The following is a 25865-nucleotide window of genomic DNA, read 5'->3' as shown; positions in this document are numbered from 1 at the left end:
AGCAGTGGGCGATTCGTTCAGCACTGAGTTGTTCTGCGAGTGTGTATCTTTTTTTGTCAGTTTAATACCTAATAAGACCCCTATCTTGCTTGATCGTGTTTACCACCAGCCGAGGAGCAGTAGGCGATTTGTGCATCTTACATATCAATGACTTTCAGCAGTGGGATTGCTCAGATCTGTTATTACCACTTGTCTCACAATACATTGCCGAATGAAGAAGTAGAGTGCAAACAGTTTTATGCGATTAAAGACAAGTCCACTTTTCCTACATATCAATGACTCTCAGAAGTGGGATTAATGAATGGTGATGCAAGATGGAAATGTCCTTGGGCCCTCCCACCCACCCTTATGTTGTGGAAATAGGACATGCACATTTTAACAAACCAAACATTTCAGTGGCAGCCTGGCCTACAAAACTGTGGCTAAAATGATTGGTTTGTTTGGGCCCGCACACAAAAAAAACAATTCCTCTCTCTCTGTATAAACTGGCTCTACAGAGACAAGATGTCATCATCACTCGTCATCCTCCTCCTCTGATTCCTCACCCCCTTCAGTGTGTACTTTCTAATCCTCACAAATTATCAATTCGTCCCCGCTGGACTCCACAATCACAGGTCCCTCTATAATCTCTGGAGGCAATTCCTGGTCTTCATTGAATAATTAATAATTCATTTTTATGAACATCATCTTCTCCACATTTTGCGGAAGCAACCTCCTTCGCCGCTTACTGACCAGGTTCCCCGCTGCACTAAAAACTCTTTCGGAGTAAACACTGGAGGTAGGACGAATCAGGTAAAAGAGCCAGTTTGTGCAGGGGCTTCCAAATTCCCTTTTTTCCTGCCAATACAGGTAAGGACTGTCTGACATGTCTACTTGGATGCTGACTTGTGTCCGCCAGAAACAGAGACACAACATATGCTTTAAACCGAGGATCGAGCAGAATGTATTCCTCTGACTTTAACAGACTGACCACCCTCTTATCCTGGCAAAGCGTATGGAGTGCTTCATTCACAAAAGCTACATACTTTGCGGAATCGCAACGCTTTAGCTCCTCCTTCACTTTCTCCAGCTGCTTCTGCAACAGTCTGATCAGGGGAATCACCTGACTCAAGCTGGCAGTGCCAGGAGCAACAGCCGACTTGAATTATATCTTGCGGTAGGTACTGGTCGCCAGGGACAACAGCTGACTGGAATTATATACTGCGGTAGGTACTGGTCACCAGGGACAATAGCTGAGTGGAATTATATACTGTGGTAGGTACTGGTCACCAGGGGCAACAGCCAACTGGAATTATATACTGCGGTAGGTACTGGTCGCCAGGAGCAACATCCGATTGGAATTATATACTGCGGTAGGTATTGGTCACCAGGGGCAACAGCCGACTGGAATTACAGATGGGGCCGGGCTCTTCTTTGCTGGTGAATCGCCAGAACGTCACCGCTGGCGATCCGCCAGCAGCCCGGCTCACCATCTGACTGAGACGCGCGTGCGTCTTACGCGCACGTGCGTCTCAGTTTCCGTCGGCAGGGTGACAGGAACCCTGTCCGGGGGAATCAATCGGTAGGGGACGCGTGCGCATCTCGTGAGCGCGCGTCCCCTTCTCGCTGTACAGATGGCGGCTAGCCGGGGATGGCGGCTGGCGTCGCCATCGCTATCCCCTACAAGGATGAGTACTGCCCCATCTGTATATACTGCGGTAGGCACTGGTCACCAAAGAAAACAGCCGACTGGAATTATATCCTGCGGTAGGCACTGGTCGCCGAATTCGCATGGGAGCGGATGCACCAGAATAAGGTGCAAAGTTTGGTATTGTTAAAAAAGAATTTCGTAGTGTTGCCATAACTAAAATAATACTTGAGCTTAAAAAAGTAAAAATGTAGTAACTTACTAAACAGATGCAGCAGTTTTCAAATATATTATTTTCAAAATAATGTAAACAATATATCCTTACAGTACAGTTTCTCAAACTCTGTCCTCAGGACCCCACACAGTGCATGTTTTGCAGGTCTCCTCACAGAATCACAATTTAAATAATTAGCTCCACCTGCGGATTTTTTAAAAGGTGAGTAAGAGTAAGGAATGCACCTGTGCACCTGCCGGGTGACCTGGAAAATGTGAACTGTATGAGGACTGAAGGTGCCCATACATGTACCAATTACCCGCTACTTTTTGTGCTAAAATAGCATCGCATCGCATGCACAACGATGCTATTTTAGCACAAAAAGTACTGAATAATTGGTACGTGTATGGGCACCTTGAGTTTAAGAACCCCTGAGTTACAGCATTCTTCGTCTACAGAAAGCTGATGGTCCAATTTATTAGTAGGGATTTAATTATAGTAAATACAGTATAGTTTGTAACAGCTACATGTAGGTGCTGCAAGCTTTCAGAATATAGTATAAAACCTTTTTTGTTCAGTCAAGGTTTCATTTTGAGTCCTTAAACTTCTTACATGTGTGTAATTGTGTAGTAATTGACCATTTACAAATAAAACAACCCAGCATAATGGGGGTTATTTTGGTTCACTCTCTCTGACAAATTCCTTTTTAGAGGGACAAAACCATGTGCACTGCAGGGGGGGGGCAGGTGTAAAATGTGCAGAGAGAATTAGATTTGGGTGAGTTATTTTGTTTCTGTGCAGGGAAAATACGGACTGCTTTATTTTTACACTGCAATATAGATCTCACTTTGAAGAAAAACTCCACCCAAATGTAACTCTCTCTGTACAAGTAACATCTGCCCCACCTGCAGTGCACATGGTTTTGTCCATCTAAGAAGGAATGTGTCAGAAAGAGTGAACCAAAATAATGTAATGCACGGAGCTCTGGGTTCTTCCAGTTTAACTTGATTAAACTTAGTCCAGCGCAATCCTGAGTATAAACTCCACACCACTTTTGTTATTTTTTTTCCCCCTGCATTCTAATAATCTATATATTATATAATGTTTCTTATACCGCTTTTACAATACTATGCCAGATCTCGAACCCAGGTTCGGCACTTTTACATTAATGCACGAAAAAAGTGTGATCCTACTGGCACAGTCTCTATCTCACTCTTTTTATTATAATTTCAACCCAAGACACTGATGACCAAGGCACTGTGACATCAAATTCCGAGTAGTCTGTTCTGCTCCGCATGAATAAGTCCATAGCTGGACGAAACGCGTTGGAACTTCCTCGAACCTCTATGCCGCTGAGCTGCTGGACAGATATCCCATCCCTCCTTTTTTTCCATTTGGGAAAGAACTAAAAAGATAGCCAAGTACACCTACTAATGATCTTATTATACCGATAATAATTTTCTTGCATGCTAGGAATTTTATTAACATTGTGATTATTCCCTTGCACCCTATCCCATTTGTTTGTTTTATATATAATTGTTTTTATATATAATTGCTTTTTAATACATTATTGTATGTTAGTCAATAAATTACCTTTTATTTATACCTAATATGTCATGACTATCCAGTATATTATATTTCGTTGAGCGCCTGTTTTATCTTCTCCCCCTCCACACAATATAAATATATATATATATATATATATATATATATATATATATATATATACACATACATACATACATACATATACATATTCACACACACACACACACACACACACACACATATGTATATTTGACACTACATTCATGGGTACTTGTGTAATATCTGGGCGCCCGATTTTTTCATTGTATTGCATTGCATCGCATCGCATTGCATCGCATTGCATGCAATATAGTGGCATACAATTCATGCAATGCGATTTTTCATTTTAAAGACCAGATTTTTAATTGTATAGTCACCCATGGGTGATTTTATACCCCCACTATCCAACTACGCATGAAGTTGACTTTATATAGCGTGGCGAGCGCAGCGAGCCACCGAGCCCGAAGCGTGGCAAGCGCAGCGAGCCCCACGAGGGGGCGCAGAATACATGTAAAGTAATCCACGTTCCCTCGCAGGGCTCGCTGCGCTCGCCGCGCTTCGGGCTCGGTGGCTCACTGCGCTCGCCACACTATATAAAATCAACTCCATGCTATATAAAATCAACTCCATGCGTAGTTGGATAGTGGGGGTATGAAATCACCCATGGTTGACTATACAATTAAAAATTAGGTCTTTACAATGAAAAATCGCATCGCATCGCATTGCATTGCATGCCTTAAGTTTGGCATGCAATGAAAAAATCGGGAGCCCAGATAATACACAAGTACCCATTCATGTATTCATGCAGTAATTATTAGAACAATGACCTTATAAGAACCATTTATTTCAAAGGCAGCGTTCAACCCCTTTGGGGACAATGTTTTTAATTAATATATTGTACACATCCCTGTGCAGGCTAATCTCTGATCTCTTTCATTGGTTTTCCAATGGGGTTCAACCACTTTTATCCCAGCAGTAGATACTAAATGTTTCACATCCTTATCATGTTGTATTTTATGCATTGACGCATTATGGGTGTCCAATCCTTTTTTTAATATAGAGGACATGTTCGGATAATATAATTTTCAGCATACGGGTAGTTTTTCCTAGTACATATTGTTGTCCACATGTGTATTCCAATAAATAAATACAATACTTAGTGCTACAGGTAATAAAACTTTTAATCTCAAAAGTTTTTCCAATTTGTGTTGATTTATACCGAGTAATTTTGGGTTCCATACTTTTGCATATTTTACACATACTGCATACCCCACATTTGGAAAAACCTTTTGATTTAATAAGGTTTAAAGGTACCGGTATGTTAAATGCACACTTACAATTTGATCTTTTAAAAAGTTTTTTTTTTTCTATATGTTTATGTTGACTATTACATTAGCAATATCATTCATTTCTTTTGAACCTCCACTTTCATTTTTATTTAGTGTAAAAGCTCTATCCATTATCCTTCCTTTTAATCTAGCATTCTCAATAATTATTTCATCATACCCTTTACATCTAAATTGATCACTTAGGCTTTCAACTTGTTAGTCATACGTCTGTATATCCGTAAAGTTCCTACGTATACGGTAAAATTGGCTGCTTGGTATACTTCTAATCCAATTAAGGTGATGATTACGTGTTGCATCTATATATGAATTGCAATCAGTTGCTTTCACATAATTATTGGTTTTAAGGCAGCTGTTCTCAACATACATAGGCTTTCCTTCTAGTTAACATGCGTTTATACAGGGGACCGATGGTGAAGTTCTACGCATATTGTCATATGCGCATGTGCAGGACATCTGTGCGAGCGCCCTCCCCGACCTGCACTGTCGTAATGGCACTCGCACAGGGGGAGGGGGCTGGACGGGAGCGCCCAGAGTTGCATTTACGTTCCCATGCAAATGCTGGGCGTTCCCATGTAATTTGCGGGGTGATGCGGGATGCCGGGGGCGGGTGGCTGACGTCAGTAGCCCGCCCTGTCTTTGACCGGAAGCCCACAAATATAAGTCAGTCTCCACTGACTTATATTTGCAAGCCCTGGAGAAATCAATCGATGGTCGGCAACCATCGAATGATTTCTCCAGCAGTGCACCCATGCGGGGCGATGTGTTTTCATAACACATTGAGGGGGGATATGGTGGCAGGGGGGCAGGTATTCGCTGGGGCGGTGGTGCAGGCACTCTTGGACTATGTAAATTGTGAGCTTCACAGCTTACCGAGTCAACCAGAATGAGGGCCATAGTTAGATGTAAGAAGTCAACTGACACACTGCTTATTTGGAATGTGAGTGTCAATGTTTAATTTGTAATTTTTCAAATATTCACAGAAATTGGCCAAGGAGGTGTCATCACCACTCCACACAAATAAAATATCGATATAGCTACACCAGGACATGCGACTGTAAAATGTATTTATTGGATGGTCATGATGACTTTTCACTTTTGTTATTATCAATAGAGTATTATATGTATATGACAGTTGTAATTGTATTTGTTAGGGATTGTTAAGAAAAATGTATGATATGTTATTAGAGTCCACTCCAGATTTTGAGCACGGTAACACTTTAATATAAAACTTTTGAGGTAATATTTCAAAAAATTACTTTCTAGCTTTGCTGTTGTTTGTTTTCATTTTAACATATCATGGAAAGAGAATAATTTATGGCTGTTAAATTGGCTTATTTCCATTATATTAACCCTGATATTGAAATAAGATGTGATAAAACATGTATTTTCATTGCTTTATATGCAAATTAATGTAAGCCTGCCCCATTATGTTGTTTTCATTAAGTTCAAAGAGCACTAATATGAAGTACTAGAACACAAATCAAAATTATTTACCTCTTTTCGCAAGAGTTCTTCAACTGATTACTAACAGAAACATCTTGTACCTGTGTTGGCGCAATGTCCTTTTTTTAATGGAATTGCCCATTACAAAACATTGAAATTAGCTTTTTTTTATTTTTGTGTGTGACAAATTATTTGAACATATTTGTTATACATGAAACCGGGGTACTTCTGTAGTTTCACGGCGCCAGCATGGCGCCGTGCTACTTCCGGGTTCTACGCTCGCCACAAAATATGTCAAAAAAAGTAACTTAACTCCATGCCAACATGGATAGTTCATACCCCCATTATCCATGTTGGCATGGAGTTGATTTTAAATAGCGTGGCGAGCGCAGCAAGCCACCGAGCCCGCAGCGTGGGCGAGCAAGGGGACTCAGACGCACGGCACCATACTGGCGCCGTGAAACTACAGAAGTACCGAAACTGGATTATAAATTTAAACCTTGTATATAGATACAAAGGGGCCAGTTAATTAAGATGGGAGTTCTTTTGAAGATGTGATGATACCCATAGCAACCAGTCAGATTCTACTTCTTATTTATTGAGCACCTTATATAATAGATAGAATCTGATTGGTTGCCCACAGCAAAATCTCATCTGAAATAGAACTCCCATCTTGGTAAATTTACCCCATAAAGTACAACAATGCATTCATCATCATCATCAACTGGAAAACTTGCAACAGACATAGGGCCACATTTATCAACTAATATTTGCGGCTAAATCCCCGAAAACCCCCGTTTTCGGGGGTTAACCGCAAATATTAAGTATCTCCCTAATGTATCACAGGAGACCGCAGCAGGAATCTCTGATCCCCGCTGCGAACCCCCCCCCCTGCAGCGCCGCCGCCCGCATCCCCCATAGGTTTCTATGGGGGATGCGAAGCTGCCCGATGTATCAACATTGGGCAGCCCGGCATCGCACCCCTGGGCTATCGCCATTCTGATATGGTGATAGCCCGTTGTAGCCTATGTCTACATACCGTACTGCCCGAGCGGGAAAGTGCGGTCAGCGGGGTCGCCGGGGGGTCAGCGCGTAACCACGCAGGCGCTGACCCCCCGGCTTCCGGCTCCAGGCATCGCAGGGACAGGGCTCCTTTCGGAGACCTGTCCCTGCGCCTAGCAGGTAATAAATTCAGGTGATATGATCGCATTTTACAATGCGATCCTGGGCGGTAATATTCCGCCCAGATCGCATTGTAAATGTGATCAATGATAAATGGGGGCCATAGGATGAGATGTACTAAGCCTTGAAAAGTGATAAAATGGAGAGTGATAAACCACCAACTAATCAGCTCCTATCTGTCATTTTTCAAACCCAGTCGTGACATGGCAGTTAGGAGTTGATTGGCTGGCACTTTATCACTTTCCATCTTATCATTTTTCAAGCTTAGTACATTTGGCCCTTTATCTGTAGCCAAAGCATCACAGCTTACTTCAGGAGATGATTGCCCTAGTTCTGTAAAGGCAAGTGACTTTAGGTCCCCATCATCTTAATGTAGGATGAATGTGGTGTTGGACACACCTCTATATAAGACACCGTTCACAAATCCAGCTTGTTACTATTCTTGGGAAGCACAGGTTTAAGGTCTGCTGTAGCCTCAGGGCTTGTACACACATACTGTATGTTGAAAAACAATGTAACTTAGAAGCATAGACAAAATCTTGCACTTTGTTCTTGCTTTGACTGAGTGTTCATACTGTGTTTAATAACACATCTCTAAGCTTCCCTGCAGCATGGTGGATGCTATGCATTTAATGAGCGCTGGTGTTCCTATAGAATTGCACTAGATTTTATTGAATGCTAAAGTTTCTGAATGCAGCAGACAACACTGAAACTGTTGCAAAGCAAATGCTTTTAAGTGTGTGCATTATCATTTGTGCTAAGAAAGCACAGCTAGTAGACTTTAAGGATGATAAATGTTTAAATTAATGCTAAATGTCTTATGGTAACACTCATAGGCTAAGGTTAGTGTCTAGGTAAATTTCTTCCTTAGATTAAAGATGCTTATACATGTGATGGTGGTATCATTATAGTCTGGAATATAAACTTGGCCTACTATCATTTTTTTAAATTAAAGTAATTAAGTGACCTATCATATGTAATAGCCAAGTGAAAAGTGTGTATCTGACACACTGCAGAGCAGTTCTGGAGCAGATCTGCTACATCTATATGTAGCCTCCCTACATAGGTGCCGATTTATGTTTTTGCTGGTGGGTGTTTAAGCCAAAAATATAGGGGAGTGGCTTCATGGGGAAGGGGTGTGGCCACAAAATAATACCAATTTATATTATGGAGCACAGTTGTCTTCAATATTCAAATGACGGCAACAGAGTTCCACATACATAAATGCCCCCCACAGTGCAGGTACATAAATGCCCCCGCAGTGCAGGTACATAAATTTCCCCACAGTGCCAGTACTCCGCGGACAGAATACACTCCTCCCGGCATACTGTTTCCCAGGTGGCGGGTCCGGCGATGTGGGTGCTGCAGCCGCAAATTAGCAAGTTAATATGGCGGCCTAGCAGCGGGACTCGGGCCGCAGAATCGGCCACAGAATCGGCACTTATGCCTCCCTATTATCTATATCATTCATACTTTTGCTGCTAATCACAAGTGCTGAAAGTGTACTTTACACTACACCTGAAAGTGTTACTGCATATATATGTCGATCCAATAGCGCAGCGTACAATATATATTTAGGCTTAGGCTGCAAACTGTATACTGTATAATGCTAAAGCTGCAGCCTTTGGGAGCCTCAGCTAAGGAAGCCAATCCCAGGGCATTTTCAATCCTGGAATTCGGATTGAAAAATGCTCAAACCCGGGATTCCTGGAATCCCGGGATTGGCTTCCCTATTTGAAAAAAAATGCGGCTGGGAACTGCATGTGTGCTGCCGGGAGCCAGGCGGAGGTGCGGCTGGGAGACAGGCAGGTGTGTGGCAGTTAGCCAGATGGGCAGCTGGGAGCTAGGCCAGGACAGCAGTACAGGTGGGCACCGGTACCTGGGGGCTGGCAGAGCATCTGAGTGGCTGTGTGGCCTGACCAGGTCATGCTGCACAGAGTCGCAAGGACAAGGACGGAGACGCCGAGCAGCGTCTGAGCACTCGCACAGATGCTGCCCGGCTAGTGAAACTGCAAGGCCCCCGGCCTTTCTCCTTCCCCTCGGCATGAAAGGTCCTTTAGCTCACTTGGATTTAGCAACTACCATCCCACATGGTTAGGTCTATTTTCAAGTGGGCTAAAATCATGTGACAGGGCAGGACAGGGGGAGGAGCAACGTCAGAAGAAAGGGCCCGCCACCTGGATGCTAAAGGCAACCAGTGGTGGTGTGGATAGGGAAACTGCAAGGCCCCTTCCCCTAGGCATGAAAAGTCCTTTAGCCCACTTGGATTTAGCAATTACCTATTTTCCCCACATCCATGTCTACATGATGTGAGTGACAACCCAGAAGCCCACCAGAACCCCTGCAAAGCCGCTGCCTAGCTGGAGAATGATTCGGCCCTCCTACCGGTCACCTCAAGTTTACTGTTCTCCTGTGCACCTCACATTTAGCTGTTTTTTTCTGTCTCTCTCTCCCTCTGTGTCACTCTCTCTCCATCTCTTTCTGTCTCTTTCTCCATAGCTCTCTCTCTTTCTCTCTCTCTCTCTCTCTCTTTCTGTATCGCTGTCCATGTCTGTCTCTCTGTCTTCCTCCCTCTCTAGATGTTTCACTCCATCCATCTCTCTCTCTACCCTCACCCGTCTCTCAATGCTCTCCCTCTCCTTTCTCTATTTTTCTCCCTTTCTCCCCATGTGTCTCATCTACAGTATAATCAAATATCTGACAAACCCCCTTCTCCAAATCCTGCATGTTAGATGTCTCTAGAGGAGATGTGGGCATAGATGGGGACAGATCTGCAGAGGAGTTGGGGCATAAAACATTTTGAAATTGACAAAGTTTGGACTGTGGAGTTTTTATTTCTTTAGATAACGTATTATAGGGTTGGGTAAGGAAGACCCACACTAACAATGCTGGTGGTCATATGACCGACAGCAGCATCTTATGCAGAGTATCACCATACCTGGTAGGTAAGTATACTGACGTCCTTCTAACCCTCCCTTTAACTATAATCCTTCCTTCTTGTAGCCTAACACTAATCCTCCCTGACCAGCCTCAGCCTAGCCTGCCATCTAATGTTTAACCTCATCCCTACCTCCCTGCAGCCTAATCCTAACCCTTCTCAGAATACTTACGTTTGGGGCATCAGTTATTGGGATCCCATAATATAACGCTCTCATATAATATATAAAATTATGCAAATACTAGAAATGAAAACTGCTGTACCTCAAAGTAAACTCACACCTTGTCCATATCTTCATACATAATCTGTTTGCTGTTAATGTTAACTGCAGACTGTTGTGACTCCGCCAACATGTGCTAGAGCAGGCCCTAAATTCACATATGCACACAAACACATTCTGTACACACTTACATCCAGAAAAGCATGATCCATTCTAAAATATTGTTTCTTTTTGGAGCCTTAGCAACCAGTCATATTCCTTCTACCTTCAAATGGCACATGAAAGCTTTGATACATATACTTTGTTATATTACGTTTTTCCCTGACTGCAGTGTAGGAACCTGCTGTGTGTTCCATGCTGTGCCTTACCATTGGTCAGATGTACTTGTTGTGAAACTCCTGAATGGTCCTCAATGGATTGAAACGCTAACGTTGAGTATAAAATTGTGTTTTGCTGCATATGAACTTCCACATACACCGCTGATTTTATCTGCATTTACTAAAAATTCTGGAGAGTGCATCCTTTTTTGTTTATATATATATATATATATATATATATATATATATATATATATATATATATATATATATATATATATATATATATATATATATATATATATATATATTGGAAAAGACAGAGTTTTCCCATTTTATTAAAGCAGCAATGAATTACATGGTAAAAACAACCTGCTTTGTCAGTGTAAATGATTGCCGCTTTAAATAAATGGGAAACCTCTCCCAAAATGTGTCACTTTCTGATTCTTACACCCTATTACCCTATATTACCCTATTTGACTTTTAAGTTTGTTTAAAATGTATATTTACATTTTAAAAAAAATATACTTGATATGCTTTTATGTAAGTGTTGCTCAACCTTTTTTTGTAAACTAGAATATAGTTACATCTGTCAATTATACAGCCCTAAGTGCCTGCATGTGCTTGGAATTAAACACTAAAGCTTTGTAAGTATAAGCCTATGTTTGAATAAATAAGTGTAAATTTGATCAATCGCACTAGAGAACAGAGGATGAAGCAAATGAAGTGATTATATATAAAAACTGAGGAACAGACAGTTCAGTACAAGAACATTTGTATGCATTCAGATATGCATAAAAACACAGTAAGGTAAAAAAGAAATATAGATACGTGGGAGAGAGTGAGTAGTTTTATGTACATATTATATTTAAATTATACTTATAGCAGACATAGTTTTATACACTATAATTTATCCAAGCACATTTTTTTTTACATATTTTTTTTTAAAGTGATTCATATGTAATTGTCCACTGCTATGTAAAATGCCGAAAAATGTTGTGTGTGATGCATGGCTATGCTATACACTTACACACTCAACAACTATTAATCCTTGGCAAATATAAAAGAATATGGATTATTAATATTTGATCTTTATACGATTAGTCTATATTTGTTGACATGGACCTTACATTAAGACTTGCTATAACATATATATATATATATATATATATATATATATATATATATATATAGAACTCCTGGGGATGGCACTCCAGTCGATGGGTCTGTGATAAATGACATGAGTATCTGGTGCCTTCCTATACAAGGGCGAACGCAGTCCCCTCTGGATATAGATGGGTGTGGGCGGCGGCACTCAGAAATAAATGAGACAGCAGGCAAAAGTGGGGTGCCGACGTTTCAAAGCCCGCAGGCTTTTTTATCAAGGTGCTGATAAAAAAGCCGGCGGGCTTTGAAACGTCGGCACCCCACTTTTGCCTGCTGTCTATTTATTTCTGAGTGCTGCCGCCCACACCCATCTATATATATATATATATATATATATATATATATAAACTGGGACACTGATGATTTACAAATGGTCTGGGGCTGTTTAAACCCAGGTGAAGTGCTGAGTTGAGTTTTAGCCAGCCACATAAGCAGTGTAAATCATAGGATCCTGGATTAAAGGGATATTCTTGCAGACTCAATCTCTGTTTATCAAGATTTCTGCAACCCTTGTACAGTAGCTGTATTGATATAAAATACATCCTGAAAATGTAAACTGTTTACAAGAATTAGACTTCATGGGGGGTACCCGAAAAATGTGTACATTCCAATTCAATGTGGCCGTCTTCAGACGGCTTTTCCAACGATGATGGTTGGACTTTGTTCAATCAGCCTCCATGGAAAATAGTCTAAAATGGACACATTCTGACCATGCCAATTTTTACAGCGGTCGAAAAATCAGCACTTGGGTTAAATTGGACGAAAAGTGACGATTTTCTGACTGTTGGAAAATTTGCCACTGATTGAATACCCCCATGCTGCATACTATTGGAAACATAAGCATGGATTAAAGCTTTTGCTAAGTACTAGGAGGCCTTTGCAAAGATTTTGATTGCGAATGGTCCAAAAGTAAATTTTTAACTTCGATTTTTATACAAACAATACAATATATGCCATTCGAAATGAACAATTCCTCAGAAGCTGAGAACTTAATCTTTAAAATGGTAACTTATTTATTAATTTTGGTTAAGGATGAAGGGAGACAAAGACATCGTCACCAAAAATCACCTTCTAGAAATAATATATATGGTATTGGCCCCACGTGGCTAGAGCTATCTGCAAATCAGAAGAGGGTTCCGTTATAATGAGCGCAAATTACGGCCACAGGATAACCAAAGTAATGGATGGGAGAAGTTACAAACTGTACAGGGGAAATCTTAATTAGGGATCAAGGGATGTACTGTACTAAGCCTTGGAAAGAGATAAAATAAATGTAGATTACCATGCACCCAGCTCCTAAATGCCATGTTACAGGTTGTTGGATCTGTGTGCTATGCTGTGGAGAGACTTAAATTGGATGGAGATAAAGTACCAACCAACCAGATGCTGTCAAACACAGCTTATAACATGACAGGTAAAAGCTGATTGGTTAGACCAGCAGTTCTCAAACTGTGGGTCCTGATCCCAAAGTGGGTCCCGACCATCTCAGCATGGGGACACAACTACATGTTCTTGACCATCAGGCTGATGGCTTTTCTTATCCCAGTCAGTGATTCAAGGATTCTGAAAAGTCTGTTTATTTGTCTGTTATGTTAGACTCTTCCCATCATTTTGTGCCTCCACAATGCTGCCATGTATGTGCTGTCTGCTGGCTACACATGTGACATGAAGACCTTCTGCAGTAACTTGCTGGGGTCCTGTCATTATTTGTATTGTCTGATGGGGTCCCAGAACAAAATAGTTTGAGGAACACTGGGTTAGACTGTATCTCCACACACTTTATTTCTCTCCAAAACTTAGTACATAGAACCCTTTTTCAAAAAGAAAGGAGCTGGTTAGTTTTCACTTTGGGCCTCATTCAGACCTGTTCAGTAGGTTGTATGTAATCGCAGCCTAGCAAACAGGTAAAACTGCGCTGCTGACCACCCCCTCGCATGCGGCCCAATGGAGGAGAAAACATTTGATGTCACTGACCATCGAATAATTTCTGCAGCCGTCGCTCTGAGAAGTAAGTCCATACTTACTTTTCAAATGCCCGCTATCTGCTGAATTGGCGAAGTGTGAAACTCAACCAAAGCTGTTTGCTCCCGGGGTTTGCACATACGCAAACCCCGAACATCAGGGACGCGGACGAAATAGGCCCATAACCAATGGTTCCTTTATCTGCATCCACTGTATCCTTCCCCAAGGCTTAGAACATAGACACCTAATTCCCTGGCCTTTGTTTAGCTTCAGTGATGATAGAAGTTCTGCTCTTGAGCACCCCCTATATGTGGCGACTGTGTAATCAACAACTACCATATCTTTCACTTATTTTCTATTTGGAAACTATTTTAAAAATTGAAAAGATGATAGCATGGGATTGTTCTCCGCAAAAGTGACACATTAATGCTGAGGAGTAAGTGCAATTAGAAAAATGACTAAAAAGTGTCTCAAATAACCTAATTTGATCAGGTGTGAATTTTTTTTAAACAGAACTGCTTGAGACCCTCTCACATTGGCCCTTATTCTGGTTGGTGCGGATATGTCAGCGTGCGTTCGTTCCGACGATGTTTTGTGTTTGCGCATGTGCAGAGGCATATCTGCGCATGTGCGAAAGGGACATACGTCCAAATTCTGCATGAATTGTTTACACTACGAACAGGGGGAGGAGAAGGACATGAAGGGCTGTTTGGCCTCATTAACATATACATATGCCGGATGTCAGCTGCCCGCCCAGATCCCTGCTTTTGCACGGAGAAATGCCTGAGTGGTCTAAACTCGCGGGAGCTGCCTGACCACTCGGTCCTGCATTCGATGGTCTGCGACCATCGAATGATGGGGGAGGTTCCCAGAGATGGAGGAGGTGTATACATGAGAAATCCACTCGTGCTCCGTGCGGTCAGCGGCATACCGCATTCGGACGGAGTGAGCGATCCGTACGGAAGGCGGGGTTTAGGACGCACGGTCCTGGCCGCATATTCAAAGATTATTTTACAATGCAAAATCCCGACCATAAATAAACACATACAAAATAATTTGAAATTAATCTAGAAAAATGGTGAAAAGAAATGATAGAAATATAATATTGTTATGGTCATTGACATACTGTACTTTGATTTTTCTTTAACCCTTTGAGTGCTAAGGGAATTTTTTCAAAATAGGTGTGAAATTTGGCCAGCCAACAATTTTATTCATCATAATCATTTTTTTTAAACAGAATTTTTAATTTTGGCACTTGTTTAGTTTCACGGCGGCAGCATGGGCGCGCGCTACTTCCGGGTCTGTGTCCCCTTGCGGGGCCCGCTGCGCTCGCCCACGCTGCAGGCTCGGTGGCACCACACTATCTAAAATCTACTCCATGCCAACGTGGATAGTGGGGGTATGAACTATCCACGTTGGCATGGAGTTTCTTTTAGAAAGTGTGGCGAGCGCAACATGGAAGTAGCGCGCTGCCGCCGTGAAACGAAACAAGCACCTTAATTTTAAATTTATATAACAAATGTGAGCGACGCTGGCATTTTTAGTGGATATTTTATGCATCTCTCACAGAGCTGTTGGCACTCAAAGGGTTAAGAAAACCTTTATACCTAAGAAACATGGCTGATTCGCACTACAAGTCTTTTTAATAAAAAAAATCTAAGTCCAAAAACTCTTCGCAAATACCTCAACTTGGGCTCTAAGTCATATTTATAACTTTGTGCCCAAACCTCGCTTCATCTGGGTACACCAGCCTCTTTGAATACCTTTGCCGTATACAATCAACAAGTTGCCAAATACACACACATAGACCAAAAGAAGGCAGCAAAAAATTACCGTAACCAGATTTCATCTGATGTGACAGAAGAGGAAACCATCATGGATAAATTAAGGGAAACATCACAGTTAAATTACCCTAAGAACTACACAATACAAACCTGAGAAGAACATATAGAAATAAAAATGCAAGCTACATGTTAGCATGCTAATGTCCAACATTAATCATACAAAATGTACAGCCATGCATGAACGGTTTCCTTATAATACGGATACAAGCTAAACATAGAATGTAGTGCTTCTTGGTGGGGTGAGAGCATGTAGAGCTGATTACTCTTCATCTTTGTACAAATATAGGTGTCATAACATTACCATGAGTTCCAACATGAGTTTTAATAGGCGTTTGATCAGATAACTAGATGAGAAATGATTTGCTGCTTTTTATATTGGTAATTAATCACTCAACCTCTTACTAGTCTAAGGCTTGTGTGTGTCACACGTGGTGACGTTACCCACTCTGACAGAACATGAATGGAGGTAGCCACAGATCGGAAATTAAAGTTGAATGAAGCAAAAGCACACCTGACAACTTGCCACCCAGATTAATAGTGATGGCAAATAAAGGCAGCACTGTGATTTATCCTTCAAGGCAGAGCTGTGATCAGTAGGCTGCATACAGCACTGTTATTAGCCATGGGATGGAATTCTACCGCATGCTCTGGGGCTGTCTAGCACCATTGTTGTTACCTGGAATCTTACAGATGACTATTGTGCTAGATAGAAAGTCACCAGGAACAATGGACACATCTCAGCAATGCTTATACTGCTGCCAATAGTTACAAGTGGCAGTGTAGGCACATATTTTGCTCTTTAAGGTGCGTACACACTATGCAATTTTTTAAAATTCTATGCATGATAATGATTTTGTTAACGAGATTATCATGCATATCGTCTAGTGTGTACACACTATATCGTTAACGATGCGTTCTTCTGCGGGTCGTTAACGCCCCACCTGTCGTCTGAACATGCAGTCAAATCTTCCTATATCGGTAACGATATTGGCGGTGCCGCGGATCGCATAGTATGTACCAAGATTTACCTGTGTCATACACAGAGAGTAACAGTAATGCAGCAAGAGTTCAATAGTAGAATAAATGCAATTAAAGCAGTGCCAATATGCTCCACAAAGTTAGAAAAGAATGCAGCTATTTACAGAATAAGCAACTGCTGGATTTGATTGGAACACAACTGGATCCAGATTATCTCATCAAAACAAATAGACTGCTAAAAGACTATTTTAAATGAAATATAATTTAGAAACAAAACATAGTAATTTCTCCACCACTGTGCCTGTGTATTGGCAATATAATATACTGATATGTACCACACAAGGGAAGGGAATGTACAGTAATCTGTAACTTGTGGGGGGTTTTTTGGTTTGGTTTCTCACATAAAAAATCTCATTCTAATTGACTTTCCAGCTGCATCCTCTTTGTAGTTATTAGTTATAAGGATATCTGTTGCTGTTCCCAGGGATCAAGAACTAATTGCACAAAAGGAAACCTTCTCTTCCTTACCTTTAGAGAATGTTGCTGCCAGACTGAGGATCAGCAAAGATGAAATATGCCACATATTCCTTCCAGCAGATCTCTGCATCCTTGGATCCTGACTGAAGTTGCTGCCCCCGATGACACTTTAAGAAAATCAGCCAAAGAAATCTTTAAAAGCCATTTGTACAGCGCAATCATCAAAGTCACATTAGGTTTTGTGTTGCCTCTGATCGCTGTCTCTCATCTCCCTGTGCTGTGACTGAGGATCCGTGCTTAGGGGAACTCAGCCCAACAACCTGCGGACTGAATGGTGCTGATAGATGGATGGATCGGTGCACTGTAGAAGTAGGAGAGAGGAAAGGAGCAGATCCGGGAAGGGAAGGCTGGCTGCAGGGAGTCTGCTCCGGCGATGCTACAGCTGATGCCTGCTCGTCCCTTGCCAGTGCTGCCAGTGCTGGAAGCCTCCGTGTACAGATGTATTAGTAATACAAGCTGAAAGTTTCCTCGCGTGGAGCGCAGCCCATCATCAGACAGGGCAGCAGCCAGATCTGCCTCCCACTGCAGGGGCGTCACTTGGACACTGACACCGGGGCGGTCCCAGCGGCCAGCTGGCGTGGAGATGGGCGACCACTATGCACGGGTAATTCGGGATTACTCTCCTAACCTAATGAAAGTGGCACTGATCTGCAGGCGCACTCATGTGCATGTGCCCCCTGCTGCCTGCTGCTGCCACACAGCCATCCTGCGCTTGTTGCACTATAGTGGCAGATAAAATACACAATACAGTATGTCATTGCAGACCGTGCTCAGTTACAGCATGCTCACTTACACTACACTATACTATTGTTTATGGGGCCCTTATTGTATTAGGTACAGTAAACATTGACCTACATTTTGGAATGACGTTATGAAAATAGAAGAGTGGCGAGAGAGAGAGAGAGAGAGAGAGAGAGAGAGAGAGAGAGAGAGAGAGAGAGAGAGAGAGAGAGAGAGAGAGAGAGAGAGAGAGAGAGAGAGAGAGAGAGAGAGAGAGAGAGAGAGAGAGAGAGAGAGAGAGAGAGAGAGAGAGAGTTGGCATTTAGCGACCCCTAAAAAAAACCACAAAGCACACAAAACACATGAAATACACACAAACATATTGGTACTTGTGTAGTTTCATGGCGCCACTGCCCCCTGATCGTATGCAAATCACATGCAATTTGCATACAATTTGCATAAGATTTACATGCAAATGGATTTAGCACATCCCCACTATCCACGCCAGCCCTAAGCGTGGCGTGCGCAGCGGTACTCGTCCTCCCGACCTGTTCATACCCTCACTATCCACGTCGGCGTGGAGTTGATTTTATAAAGTGTGGCGAGTGCAGTGAGTCACCGAGCCCGAAGTGTGGCGAGCGCAGCGAGCCCCGTGGAAAATGAGCCGGAAGCGTGGCGAGTGCAGTGAGCCCCGCGAGAGGATGCGGAATACACATCAAATAATCCACGGCCCCTCGCCACACTTCATAAAATCAGCGCCACGCCGTCGTGGATAGTGGGGGTATGAACAGGTTGGGAGGACGTGTACCGTGTGCGCTTCTCGCCACTCTTCGGGCTGACGTGGAAAGCGGGTATGTGCTAAATAGCATTGCATGCAATTTGCTTGCAAATCTTATGCAAATTGCATGTGATTTGCATACGATGCGATACGGGGCAGTGGCGCCGTGAAACTACACAAGTACCAATATATTTTATTAGTGCATGAAACAAGGTTTAAAAAAAATGAAACTACACAATGTGTACTACAGTATGTCACACACTGAATTTGAATGCCAAGCAATCATGTCCTTGCACATATTTAGTGCCAGTTACATGTTATTTCCCCAGTAGTGCCAGGTACAGATGTAGCCAGAAGGTTTTTATTTATAAAAAAAAAGTACAGTGGGTGTACAGTGGGTGCACCCAGAAAAATTCTGGATTTCCTCATGTGAATGCAGGAGTATCGAGGGTACTGTGGAGTGGTCGGCGACCATTGTAGGATTTTTCACACGTATGGCTGCATGCAAAAGGATGTGTCAGCGAACACATCCATTCGAATGCTGCTGCGGGCATTCGCTCGGCGCCGGGGACAGACTTTCGCTCACCTGGTGGCCAGCATTTAAGCACTCGGTAAGCAGTTATTTTTTCATTCATGATTTAACGTGCTTTTTTTTTTTTTTGCTTTGCTCGTACAGTATTTCAGAATCAACCCCTTTATGACCCTTATTCAGATCTGAGCTCAGTACAAATTTTCTTGGAAAATTAGCAAAACCATGTGCACTACAGGTGGGGCAGATGTGCAGAGAGAGTTAGATTTGTCTGAGTTATTTTGTTTCTGTGCAGGGTAAATACTGTCAGCATTATTTTTACACTGCAATTTAGATTTCAGTTTCAACACACCCCACCCAAATTTAACTCTCCCTGCACATGTTACATCTGCCCCACCTGCAGTGCACATGGTTTTGCCCATTTTCCAAGCAAATTTGTACTGCAATCAGATCTGAATAAGGGCCATTGTGTGAGCAGCTTAATATGATTTTACAGTTTGTCTGTTTTTTTTTTTTTATTGTTTGATATAAATGCTTCAGGTAAAACCAGCTGCTACTGTAGTCAGGGCTATTAAGTGCATTGTACAACAATATGTATTTGATATTTCAACACAATATCAGGTTGACTTATTAAAGGTTTTCAAATGCTATAACTAATTTCTGACAGTTGAAGATGATGTTTCTGTTCCCCATTAACCTCTTTAGACTGTACCTTTCTATACTCTCCCCTCTGTCAGCATAGTTCTATATTTATTTCCATAGTCTGTAAATTTGTTATTGAACTGAGGGCCTGATTCAGACCTGTTTGCTGGGCTGTGAGTGTTTGGAGCACAGCGAGCACGTAGCCACCACCCCCCGCCCTGCTAAATGCATGCCCCCTGCACTACCCCAATCCTGTGCATGGCTGCAAACGCAGCAGTGCACACAGGGGGAAATCATTCACCATCAAATAATTTTCCCTGAGCTCGCAGCACTGAGAGTCAATGCTCACTTGGCACTGTGAAGGCCATGGGGAGAAGGAGGACGCTGATGATGTCAGCAGCCCTCCCTCCAGCCGGTTAGGGAATGGTGGCACGTCCCCATATGCCCTCAGTGTGTTAATCCCCCTTCACTCACTTTGAAAAAGCTGCATCCCCTTAAGCAGCGAAACGCGTTAGTAGTTCACCCCCCCGGCTGCCGGTTTTCACCACAGTTACCACATTCCATTTGCACTAATACAGGAATCAAGGTTGGTCATGACCACTTGAAACAGCTTGCATTATGGTCACACAGCCCAACCAACTTTGAGGACACCTGTTGCAACCATCCCTGAGATTGGAAACCTCTAGCGGCGCGGAAAACCCCTTGCTGTCTCACCATCCAGCCATTCCCCACATCCACTGGGTCACCGCCATTTTGTGGCCTCATTGCCGCACAACATCTGAGGACATCTCTGCATCATTGCCTTTCGGGATTGGACATTTCCAGCTACCTGTGGTAACTATCAGCCCAGTGGGCAACCCGATCTTTCCTCCAACATCAGTTATATCTCTGACCAGCTGAGACTGAACATCCACCTTGTAACATTACCCCAATCATCTGGTCCAGTTCCTTCCCCCACACTTTCAGTGTGTATCCACCATTTTTCTTATCATTTATTGTCATATAATTGTGTGATATGATTTTTTAAATTGTTATTAAACATTTTGTATAATCTTTCATCAAACCAGCGCCACTTCTCTTATCTTGTTGCTCTTGTTCCATTGGGGATGACAACCCCATTGTCAAGTGGCAGCTCCTAGCAGAACACCCTTGGCAGTGCCTGTCTGTCTCCCTAGGGAGCACACCAAACCCCTTTTTTTTCACCCTTCACTCACTGCCTTCGGAGCGGATGGCGCATGCATGCGCACAGCATACCGGGTTGCAAATTCGCAGACCATCTAAACAGGTCTGAACCGGCATTGCATAATATAGTTTAAAATCAACATGATTCATGATTCATGATATTGTGAATGGTAGTTTTAATTTGTGTAAATATTAAATATATATTAGCATAAATTGTAAATATTTATTTGTTAATACAGTATATATTTGTTTAGCACCACTATATTACTCATTGCTGTACAGAGACTAAATGATTCACTTCAGTCCCTGTCCCATTGGAGATTACAGTATAAATTAACTTCCACACAATTAACTTCCACGCTTCTTGGGTGTCATCAAGCCACAAGTTTAGCAACGACTGACTGCTATGAGCAGTGTTGAATCACCCCCTTAGTGTGCATTTTTAACAGCAGACATGGCTGAGCACAGAATGTTAAATCAAATTTATTGAGGTGCTAATTAAAGCATCTGTGCTCAAGCATGGTTATCCTTAAAATAGGACTGTTTTGTCTTGAGGGCCAAATTTGAGAGCTTCTATCATCATTGGCATAACTCCCAGAGACATTGGAAGCAGTGATCACCAGGCTCCAGCTGTGAAAGGCTAGTACTTTATCTCTCAAAGGTTATATATCTCTCCAAGAATTGATAAAAAAAAAGAAATACCCTGGGCTCTATAAATTATCATTTGCAGCCAGAACCTTGAAACAGAGTCACCACAATTAGCTTCAATAAAGAATATTACCACCGGTGAGTCCCGGGAACGTCACCACCTTCTATTTCATCTCTGGGCACCTCTTATGAACTTTCACCACTGTCTGTCATTCACTACAGTATGTATAATATTGAATAATCAAATACACTATGTATATATTATTATTATTATTATTATTATTATTATTATTTCTACCAGTTGTTTATATTGCACACATATTCCACAGCACTTTACAGAGAAGATTTGGCCATTTAAATCACTCCCTGCCCCAGTGAAGCTTACAATCTAGATTTTCTATCATATGTATATAGAGATGGTCAGCATGCTGACAAGAAAGCCATTTAACCTACTAGTATATTTTTGGATAATGGAGGAAACTCCACCAGCACAATTAGAATATACAATTAGGGCCATGGTAGGAATCGAACCCATGACCGCAGTGCTGTGACACAATGTATATGGGTTTTTTTTATTCGTGAAATGAATTACCTGGGTTTGCTTAGGATTCAATCATCAAGTTATTAAGTTATTAATAAATTGTAACTGTCATCATTTTCAAAATAATTAGTAGCTTAGCAGATCTTCCTAAACACTCAGGCTGCCCAGTGTTGTTTTTTTGGGGGGTATTTCCAGTAGTTCTAATCCCCAGCATTCCTTTCTGTTCAGTTATTTAATCACATTTATGTTGCGAGGTAGGTTTAATGTTTTCTATTTGTTATCAATGCTGTCATTCCAATGCTTTTGGGTACACTTTATTTTTGGTCTTTCCAACTCCATTTCTGTCCGTTATTTTAGTTAATTGGTTTATGATTATTTCTGTCAGCTATTACAGTTCATTATAGTTTTCATTCCAATCCATCCAGGGGGTGGTCAAGAGCATGCTCCGTGAATCAAAGTTCTGCCCAGAGTACGCCAATTGGAGGTCCGACCGGAACTTTATGTCTTCTGGGATACCGTTTTTTTATCCAAATCCATCTACTAGAAGGCTCAGAAATGGCTCTCTGGGTTATCACCAATGTACACCAACAGGAAGTCTGACCGGAACCTTTATACCCAGTGCCAGTGCACAGTGCTGGAGCACCCCAGGTGGGTAGGGGGTGGGTGCCCCGGTGCTCACCCTCTCCATGGGAGGGGGGTGAAGCGGCAGCGGGAGATGAGTCTTGCGCCAGCGGGCAGTGGCGGTATAATGACGCGTCGCTTCATGGGGGGGGGAGAGAGGGACTGGAGCAGCGTCTCCCTCCATGGAGGGGGGGGGGGCGAGTGGGTGGCGGCAGGAGATGCATTGCTCCACGGGGTGGAGGGAGAGACAGAGAGGGAGCCGCTCACCTGATCCGGGGAGGGGGGGGGACTGCTCCAAGTGGCCGTCCTCCAGTGGCCAGCGCCCTAGGCAAATGCCTAAGGCTGCCTAGTGGTGGCGCCGGCCCTGTTTATAACCGCTAAAATTGGACCACCTTGCATTAGTTGTATCCCAATTGGTCTAGCGGAGTCCGAATGCATAACACGACAGACAAACAGACCAAGTAGTTTTATATATAAGATCTCTGTGATCCACAATAAGGGCTATGTGTATGGTTGAATGGTTATGAAAGTCTTGTATGAAATGCAGAGTTTTTATTTTGTACTTGAAAAGTTGTGGAAAAGGAGGAGATACATTTTGTGTTCTTTACGACACAGCTCTCTCCTGTTAGGTGACAGAGTAATGATACTATGAATTGCACAACACACCTTTCCATTCCAAGGCCTTTAGAATTAAAATACACATTGGCATTTTTAAATGCCAGCATTGTGTATAGGTTGTCAACTGCAAAGAGTAGCATAGTTTTTTTTTCTGAGTTGAAAATCTTGCAACTGTTAAAATACATGTTCATTTGCAGAATTAAATTTGCAGAGAGCAGTAACCTTTTGTGCAGCTTTGGAGGAAATTATATATGTGTATTGTAATTGCTGCCACTTCAGCCAAGTTCAAAGCGGTTACTCTCCTGAAGAGACAGAAGACCTTATCAGCTCTAACATGGTTTGTAGGAGAAAATTAAATATGGTTCATACTGTAGCCGCTATTTCAGTTTCTTCCCCTTTTACATCTATGTTGACATTTAAGAATAAAATGTATTCTCTCATGTGTGATGTATTATACTAACACAGACATATTTACAAAGGATTCTAATTTAAATCTGTTCTTTATATGTCAATTTAATAACCAATTTTAGTAGCATGTGCAATGCTTTGTTACTTTACTCTAGTGTGTTCTATTATAAATACAGCAAATACATCCTTTGTGTGGTTTTATGTTGTCATAGTCTGTATATTCTAACATTGGGTTTGAGTCAGAGTAGTGTGCGAACCAATTGGTTTGTGTACCACTGCCACGGCAGGTAGACTGTGTATGTGCATGGCCCATTCTACACATGTGTAGCAGAACCGTTCCTGTGTTGTCACTTACAGTGACTCAAGCTGCAGCATGATTGACAAGCTGTAGCAATGTGAGGGCCAGAGTGGGGGTCAGTGATGGGACCATTCTTCAAAACGGGGCATGTCACCCCCTTTCTGTAGGTTCGCTGTGGCAACGGTCTGACAGAGTAATTATACTGGCCATCCGGAGTAATGTAGGTAAGTAGAGCACTTCGGTTAAATTGGCAAAGATAGAAACATAGATAAGAAGAAAGGATAAAAATATAAAAAATTAATCAACAAATAAATAAAAATAAAACAAAATTACAGACACTTACTAGATTATTTTGGGGAGTCTGTGTGGGTCCATACATGATTGGATATAATCTGACTCTACTTTATAGTGGCTGGTGGTGACTGCAGGGGTGGCTCCGGGATCACATGACCGCTGTTGTTCCTCCCTCCTGCTGCATGGCACAGGTATTCAGGTTACTCAGGGGTAGATTTATGAAGCAGTGATAAGGGAGGAGAAGTGATAAAGTGCATGGTACTTTATCACTGGCCAATCAGCTTCTGACTGTTAAGTTACTGGCTGGGTTTAAATAGGAGCTGATTGGCCAGTGATAAATTACCAGGCACTGTATCACTTCTCCTCCCTTATCACTGCTTCATAAATCTACCCCTTAGATGGCCAATGTTCTTGCAGAATGATCTCATGCTTCATCCTCAGACATATCGCTGGATCAGGGAAGCTTGCAAGAGATGTCTATTAACACAAGGCACCTCCTGCAGCATTACATTTTACATACAGCAGCTGCTTTTAAAGACACTGCTGCTGTGTGTGTGTGCTGTGTCCATCTCTGAATCAGGCCCATAGAACTTATAATTGGCATTATTAAGAGTAGCATGCAGTGCCAATGTTTGTTCAATTGACTGATTATGTGCTTCTGTGCATGTATGATAAGTCTAAGAAACCCTTACTGGGTACGTGAAAAACCAATGTCTTCAATGGCATATGCATTTGTGTGCAACATCAGTTTGATTTGAAACAATCCAGGGGTGTGATCTAAAGTGATTGCAAAAAAAGAATGTGGCCTGTTAGTGTCATGGGCATGTTTTGGCATGCGGCTGATATATCTTTGACAGCTCGATAACCACAGTGGCCACATTTTGAGAAAGTTACAAGAAAGGCTGTGTGTCAGGTATTGCTACCAGTGTTGCAGCAATGGTTGATTGATCGGATCCACCAGTGCAGTTGAAGGTTCCAGGTGCCCTAGGCTTATACACAAGTAGCTCCCCTTGTAATGCTGTAAAACACGTGTAGGGGTACTCAGGGACTCACCGGTCACGCTGCCCATGTGCAGGTAATGAAGGTTATACAACTGGCATGTAGGATCTTATGCTTGTGGTGTGGTGAAGGAGACTTTGGCTTTAGGCTGCCCCACTGGAACTCTAGCACAATGTACATAAAGTAATGGTTCCATCAGTAAGTTACATTGGCACAGCCATC

At 42.3% G+C, this 25865-nt stretch overlaps 1 protein-coding gene across 1 annotated transcript in view; it reads right to left on the bottom strand.

Moving 5' to 3' along the window:
* TMEM132D (transmembrane protein 132D) overlaps positions 1-18080 on the bottom strand; it is a 779160-nt gene extending 761080 nt beyond the window's left edge. The window contains exon 1 of the mRNA XM_083150539.1: positions 17357-18080. Within this exon, the coding sequence (XP_083006665.1) occupies positions 17357-17435 (79 nt within the window). The 5' untranslated portion in view covers positions 17436-18080. The remainder of the gene's footprint in view (positions 1-17356) is intronic.
* Positions 18081-25865: the final 7785 nt, after the last annotated feature.

This window comes from Crinia signifera, chromosome 1, assembly GCF_055691185.1.
Source record: "Crinia signifera chromosome 1, ASM5569118v1, whole genome shotgun sequence".
NCBI classification, from domain to species: domain Eukaryota; kingdom Metazoa; phylum Chordata; class Amphibia; order Anura; family Myobatrachidae; genus Crinia; species Crinia signifera.
This window is presented reverse-complemented; position numbering and strand designations above follow the sequence as displayed.